We start from the raw sequence: 7,500 nt of genomic DNA, 5'->3' as shown, positions 1-7,500 counted from the left end.
TGTCAACATGTCAACTTGTCCATGTCAACAATATATATGGCAAAGGTATCTGAATGAAGACATAAAAAAAACTGTATAGACACAACATTACAGTTTATAAAAAAGAGAATTACACACACACACACACACACACACACACACACACACACACACACACACACACACACACACATACACACACACACACACACACACACACATACACATATATATATATATATATATATTGTGAGGGCATGAGGGCTTGAAGATTCAGTCATAAACAGTACAGTGCTCAGAGCCTATTACCATTTTTAAGGGGGAAGGTTGCTTGGAGGAGATAAAAAACAAAAAACAAAAAAACAAAGATGAAATATAACTTCATAAAAGATTAAAGGAATTCTTATGTCAGGATCTCTTAGTCAGTGCTTTCTCTGTACAGAAGGCAGAAAACAAGCCACAGCTCAGGCCTGAATTAAAAGAAAGAAAGAAAAAAAAAAAAAAAGAGTTTAATGAAATTGTTCATTCGCCCAAGATAATGAAAATACAAGTGAATATGAACACATCAAACCCACAAATACATACCTGATATTGAATGTTCACTTGTTACTTCCAGAATAAATTAACAATACTAGTTATAGTGACAATGTTGCTATTATTTTGAGTATAATGCTAATAATAATATATTTTGAGTATAATGCTAATAATAATAATGATGATAATAATGATAACTTATTTTATATATATAATAACAATTATGATAATAATTGTAGTTATGATATTTATTATAATCATTATAACAATAATGATGATAATGGTAATGGTAGTGATGGTGATAATAATAATAATAATGATAATTATTATAATAGAATAGAATAATGATAATAATAATACACAGGCCACATAAAACCACACTTTATTTAAAAAAAATAATAATAATATATATATAAGTAAACAAAAATAAAACGGCCTAGCCTAAATAACCCAGCTATATTTTGAGCAGGGGTTAGTCTGGGCTGCCACACCGGGTATATTCTGGGCAGGGGTATAGTCTTGGCTGCCACACCGGGTACATTCTGGGCAGGGGTTAGTCTGGACTGTCACACCAGGTACATTCTGGGCAGTGGTATAGTCTGGACTGTCAAACCGGGTATATTCTGGGCAGGGGTATAGTCTGAACTGTCACAACGGGTACATTCTGGGCAGGGGTTAGTCTGGACTGTCACACCAGGTACATTCTGGGCAGGGGTATAGTCTGGACTGTCAAACCGGGTATATTCTGGGCAGGGGTATAGTCTGAACTGTCACAACGGGTACATTCTGGGCAGGGGTATAGTCTGGACTGTCACACCGGGTATATTCTGGGCAGGGGTATAGGCTGGACTGTCACACCGGGTATTTCTGGGCAGGGGTATAGTCTGGACTGTCACACCAGGTACATTGTGGGCAGGGGTATAGTCTGGACTGTCACACCGGGAACATTCTGGGCAGGGGTATAGTCTGGACTGTCACACCGGGTACATTCTGGGCAGGGTTATAGTCTGGACTGTCACACCGGGTATATTGTGGGCAGGGGTATAGTGTGGACTGTCACACCGGGTACATACTGGGCAGGGGTATAGTCTGGACTGTCACACTGGGTACATTCTGGGCAGGGGTATAGTCTGGACTGTCACACCGGGTACATTCTGGGCAGGGGTATAGTCTGGACAGTCACACCGGGTACATTCTGGGCAGGGGTATAGTCTGGGCTGCCACACCGGGTACATTCTGGGCAGGGGTATAGTCTGGACTGTCACACTGGGTACATTCTGGGCAGGGGTATAGTCTGGACTGTCACACCGGGTACATTCTGGGCAGGGGTATAGTGTGGACTGTCACACTGGGTACATTCTGGGCAGGGGTATAGTCTGGACTGTCACACTGGGTACATTCTGGGCAGGGTTTAGTCTGGACTGTCACACTGGGTACATTCTGGGCAGGGACATAGTCTGGACTGTTACACCGGGTATATTCTGGGCAGAAATTAGTCTGGACTGTCACACCGGGTATATTGTGGGCAGGGGTTAGTCTGGGCTGCCACACCGGGTACATTGTGGGCAGGGGTATAGTCTGGACTGTCACATCGGGTACATTCTGGGCAGGGGTATAGTCTGGGCTGCCACACCGGGTATATTCTGGGCAGGGGTTAGTCTGGACTGTCACACTGGGTACATTCTGGGCAGGGGTATAGTCTGGACTGTCACACCGGGTATATTCTGGGCAGGGGTATAGTCTGGACTGTCACACCGGGTACATTCTGGGCAGGGGTATAGTCTGGACTGTCACACTGGGTACATTCTGGGCAGGGGTATAGTCTGGACTGTCACACCGGGTACATTCTGGGCAGGGGTATAGTGTGGACTGTCACACCGGGTACATTCTGGGCAGGGGTATAGTCTGGACTGTCACACCGGGTATATTGTGGGCAGGGGTATAGTCTGGACTGTCACACTGGGTACATTCTGGGCAGGGATATAGTCTGGACTGTCACACCGGGTATTTCTGGGCAGGGGTATAGTCTGGACTGTCACACCGGGTATATTCTGGGCAGGGGTATAGTCTGGACTGTCACACCGGGTACATTCTGGGCAGGGGATATAGTCTGGACTGTCACACTGGGTACATTTTGGGCAGGGGTATAGTCTGGACTGTCACACCGGGTACATTCTGGGCAGGGGTATAGTCTGGACAGTCACACCGGGTACATTCTGGGCAGGGGTATAGTCTGGGCTGCCACACCGGGTACATTCTGGGCAGGGATATAGTCTGGACTGTCACACCGGGAACATTCTGGGCAGGGGTATAGTCTGGACTGTCACACCGGGTACATTCTGGGCAGGGGTATAGTCTGGACTGTCACACTGGGTACATTCTGGGCAGGGGTATAGTCTGAACTGTCACACCGGGTACATTCTGGGCAGGGGTATAGTCTGGGCTGCCACACCGGGTACATTCTGGGCAGGGGTTTAGTCTGGACTGTCACACTGGGTACATTCTGGGCAGGGATATAGTCTGGACTGTTACACCGGGTATATTCTGGGCAGAAATTAGTCTGGGCTGTCACACCGGGTATATTCTGGGCAGAAATTAGTCTGGACTGTCACACCGGGTATATTGTGGGCATGGGTTAGTCTGGGCTGCCACACCGGGTACATTGTGGGCATGGGTATAGTCTGGACTGTCACACCGGGTACATTCTGGGCAGGGGTATAGTCTGGGCTGCCACACCGGGTACATTCTGGGCAGGGGTTAGTCTGGACTGTCACACTGGGTACATTCTGGGCAGGGGTATAGTCTGGACTGTCACACCGGGTATATTCTGGGCAGGGGTATAGTCTGGACTGTCACACCGGGTATATTCTGGGCAGGGGTATAGTCTGGACTGTCACACCGGGTACATTCTGGGCAGGGGTATAGTCTGGACTGTCACACTGGGTACATTCTGGGCAGGGGTAAAGTCTGGACTGTCACACTGGGTACATTCTGGGCAGGGGTATAGTCTGGACTGTCACACCGGGTACATTCTGGGCAGGGGTATAGTGTGGACTGTCACACTGGGTACATTCTGGGCATGGGTATAGTCTGGACTGTCACACCGGGTACATTCTGGGCAGGGGTATAGTCTGGACTGTCACACCGGGTACATTTTGGGCAGGGGTATAGTCTGGACTGTCACACCGGGTAAATATCTGGATCTCGAACCAAGTACATATCTTGAGTTGGCGGGAATTGCGACCAGAATCCGCTGTTTTTTTTTTAAGTGATTGCCGTGAAGTTTTTCTGTTGTTTGAGGCGGATAAACGGCCTCATAACAACAGCCTAAAATCCATGACGGAATTGATTTGAATTTCAACAGACTTCCTCCCTTGGGTCCAGTGTTCATTGTCACGTGATTATCTGTTACAAATCTTAGCGGTTATCTATCACAAATTTGATAGACTGGCCCTTAGCTTTACCTCGTCTCTACTGCCCTTGTTATTAGTTTGCGATGGAAGTGCAATTTTTTTTTTTTTTTTTTTTTTTTTTTTTTTTTTTTTTTTTTATAGCGTCATTTCCAATAATAGCTCCTAATTTTTTTTTCTTTTCTTTTCTTGTTCACTCAACTATGGTGGGCATTTATAGTTGCTAATAAAGCGTTTATTGAATATCGATTTTTTTCTTCATAATCGTCCGCACACTTACATTCTCTCTCCCTCCCTCCCTCCCTCCCCCTCCCTCCACTCCTCTATACTCGGTTTGATAAAAAATAAAAAAATAAACTTTTGGGAAGGCAGCTGTCAATCCTATAGCTAAAGGGACAGACAAAGATCAGAGAATGCCACTGAATTACTGTGGGATTTCACTGCTCTCCTGCGCTGGGAAACTGTACTCAGCTGTCTGAAATAGCAGACTGAAAACTTATCTTGAAGACAGTCATAGTTGAGAAGCAAAATGGATTCAGAAAACGGCGTAGGAGCATAGAACATATTTTTACCCTGATAACTGTCTTGAAAAATCGCTTCAGGGAGGAAGAGATGCATTTTGCTGCAATATTGATTTCCAGAAGGCTTTTAACAGTGTAGATAGTCTCTGCCTCTTGCTCAGTCTGTTGAACATTGGAATAACTGGCAAATTGTACTGGGCCACAGAGGAAATGGGTACCTTACGGATTCCTTTGCAAATTTTAAAGATTTTAAAATGAGTGATGGAGTTAAAATCGGAGATCAGTTGCTGTCGATCCTATTATATGCTGATGAAACTGATCCTTGCGGAGAACGAAAGTGACCTTCGGAAGCTCCTCGATATAATATATAGTTGGTGTATGAAGTGGAGACTAGACATTGATAATGATAAGACACAAATAATGGACATGGGGAAGCCTCGCAAACGCAAAAGTAGCGATTTCAAAGTACACTTCCATCTACAAATATCTTGGAGTCGTCCCTGAGGAACAAATGAATTTCGGAAGACTGGCAGATGGCTTAGCAGATCGCTCGTCCAGAACTCTAGAATCACCCCTTGCAAAATTTTGTATTAATAACGGCATGGGGTTCAGAAGATTTTTAAAATGTTGCGACGCTTGTATCACCAGTGCCTGATTGCGGCTGGGGAGCCTGGGGTTTTGGGCTCATAACCCAAGTATAGAGAAAGTACACAATCCAGCGCTCAGATCTTCACAGGTGTCCCTTAGCGGCTCTCCAACTAAGTTCCAACTAGGCTCCCTCGTAAAGTATTCGAGACTGAGCACGACAGGAAACTAAGCTGGTGTGCAGACTTGCGTCACATTTTCGATCATCTCAATAAACTAAGCATCTTTTTATGAAAAACGTAAAATAGACAATCTAGACGTTTCACAAAAATAACTGCTGTTTCTATATGAAAATAAATATCTGTTAAATGTTAATACAAAACCTAAATTGCTACTATACAGAACGTTTAAAAGTGTGTTTCATACAGAACAATAAACAGCATCTGTCGCGAATTTCACGGTCAGTTTTCGAACAAATTCGTGTCGGTATTTTGCCTCTGAAGATGGAGAAAGGGCGAGATTGTGACTTTCTTCCTCTTTCTCTTTCTTTTTCTCTCTTTCTCTTTCTTTCTCTTTTTCTTTCTCTTTTTCTCTCTTTCTCTCTTTCTTTCTCTCTCTCTCTCTTTCTTTCTCTCTCTCTCTTTCTTTCTCTCTCTCTCTCTCTCTCTCTCTCTCTCTCTCTCTCTCTCTCTCTCTCTCTCTCTCTCTCTCTCTCTCTCTCTCTCTCTCTCTCTCTCTCTCTCTCTCTCTCTCTCTTTCTTCCTCTCTCTCTCTCTCTTTCTTCCTCTCTCTCTCTTTCTTCTCTCTCTCTCTCTCTCTCTTCTTCTCTCTCTCCTCTCTCTCTCCTCTCTCTCTCTCTCTCTCTCTCTCTCTCTCTCTCTCTCTCTCTCTCTCTCTTCTCTCTCTCTCTCTCTCTCTCTTCTCTCTCTCTCTCTCTCTCTCTCTCTCTCTCTCTCTCTCTCACTCACTCTCTCACTCACTCACTCACTCACTCTCTCTCTTCTTCTTCTTCTTCTTCTCTCATTCTCTCTCTTTCCTTCCTTTCGCTCTCTCTTTCCTTTCTCTCTCTCTCATTCCTCTCTCTCTCTTTCCTCTCTCTCTCTCTTTCCTCTCTCTCTCTCTTTCCTCTCTCTCTCTCTCTTTCCTCTCTCTCTTTCCTCTCTCTCTCTCTCTCTCTCTCACTCACTCACTCACTCACTCACTCTCTCTCTCTCTGAATAAATACATGAACAGGGGTTATTTCTACTCCCTTGTGTTTTATGTAAGCCTAAGACTCTTGTTAATGAAAATCTGTCTAGAAGCTTGACCTGTAGTAGAGCGTGCAGCAGCCTTTGGCGTCAAGGAGGGGCGCGATGCGACAGATGCATGCCAGTTCTCTCGCCGCCTTCTTCGCCATTCCCCTGACGTGGTCTGTGAAGGTGAGGTGGCTGTCGATCTGCACCCCTAGGATGCTGATGTCGCTGTCGTAGGCGAGGGTGTGGCCGTTCATCATCAGGGCCGGAGTGTGTGCGAGGGGATCCTGTCGTCGCGTTATCAGCATGGCCTGGCTCTTTTCAGGGGCCGAAAGTGACTTGCCATTTCTTGCTCCATGCAGTGATGAATGCCATGATGTTGATGTGGTGCACGGAGTCCTTTCGATTTAAGTGGTTTCAGGTGTAAGACAGAGTACAGTCATCTGCGAAGGCATGGGCGTTTGGTATGAGTTGCAGAATATCATTGAAGTAGACATTCCATAGCAACGGCCCGATGACATTGCCTTGTGGAACGCTTGCCCCGACGGGGAATTTAGAAAATTTATGGCCGTTTATCTTTACCTGCATTGTTCTTCCATGCAGGTAGTCTTCAAGCAACATCAACAAGGCTCCTGCTATGCCAAGGCTTTTCAACTTTGCAATGATACCTTTGTGCCACACTCTGTCGAGTGCAATGACAAAGGTTTCATTGCCGACATCGAGGGAGTTTTGCCAGGCAGTCGTAAGGTGGAGGAGGTGGTCCGACGCAGATATCTGAGACCTGAAGCCGAACTGCCTGTTACTGATGAGGTGGTGTTTATCAAAGAAGCTGGTCATTTTTTTTACCAGAATTCTCTCATAGACCTTTGCCAAGATGGACAAGAGAGATATGGGTCTATAATTCATCGAAGATGTTTTGCTTATCTTGCAAGTGTGGCCAGCTGATCAGCACACTGAACCAGAGTATGAGGGCTGATTTTGTCTGGCCCCACAGCCTTCATCACATCCAAGTCCTTGAGTTCCCTTTTTACTTCTTGTACAGAGATTGACACATTACAGAGCCGTGATTGATGCCATCGTCTGGCGCAAAACCTTGATGTTGCTTAATGCAGCTCCGGATTTACCTCCCACTGACTGGCCAATCAGCCTGGCCTGCAGGTCCTCTTTCCAGCCTAAGATGGCCCACTTATGTGCCCTCTTCATCCTGGAGCAGGCAGCGGCATGGAGCTGCTTGTTTAG

At 45.6% G+C, this 7,500-nt stretch overlaps 2 protein-coding genes across 3 annotated transcripts in view; one reads left to right on the top strand and one right to left on the bottom strand.

Annotated features, from left to right (window-relative positions):
* LOC125027036 (cilia- and flagella-associated protein 251-like) overlaps positions 1 to 7,500 on the top strand; it is a 24,099-nt gene that overhangs the window by 390 nt on the left and 16,209 nt on the right. The window lies entirely within an intron of this gene.
* LOC125026983 (proline-rich extensin-like protein EPR1) lies at positions 955 to 6,521 on the bottom strand. The gene is made up of 17 exons (XM_047615588.1): positions 6,337 to 6,521; positions 4,926 to 5,105; positions 4,496 to 4,625; positions 4,352 to 4,398; positions 3,577 to 3,649; positions 3,413 to 3,526; positions 3,168 to 3,362; positions 2,843 to 3,118; positions 2,686 to 2,811; positions 2,433 to 2,636; positions 2,228 to 2,341; positions 1,863 to 2,196; positions 1,658 to 1,831; positions 1,535 to 1,626; positions 1,331 to 1,484; positions 1,208 to 1,299; positions 955 to 1,158 (listed from the first exon to the last, which is right to left on the bottom strand). The coding sequence occupies exons 1-17, from the start codon at positions 6,519 to 6,521 to the stop codon at positions 955 to 957; spliced, it is 2,694 nt and encodes an 897-aa protein (XP_047471544.1).

The sequence above is a fragment of the Penaeus chinensis genome, chromosome 7 (assembly GCF_019202785.1).
Source record: "Penaeus chinensis breed Huanghai No. 1 chromosome 7, ASM1920278v2, whole genome shotgun sequence".
In the NCBI taxonomy this organism is placed as follows: Eukaryota; Metazoa; Arthropoda; class Malacostraca; order Decapoda; family Penaeidae; genus Penaeus; species Penaeus chinensis.
The sequence above is the reverse complement of the archived record's forward strand: the minus strand, read 5'-3'. Positions and strand labels throughout refer to the sequence as shown.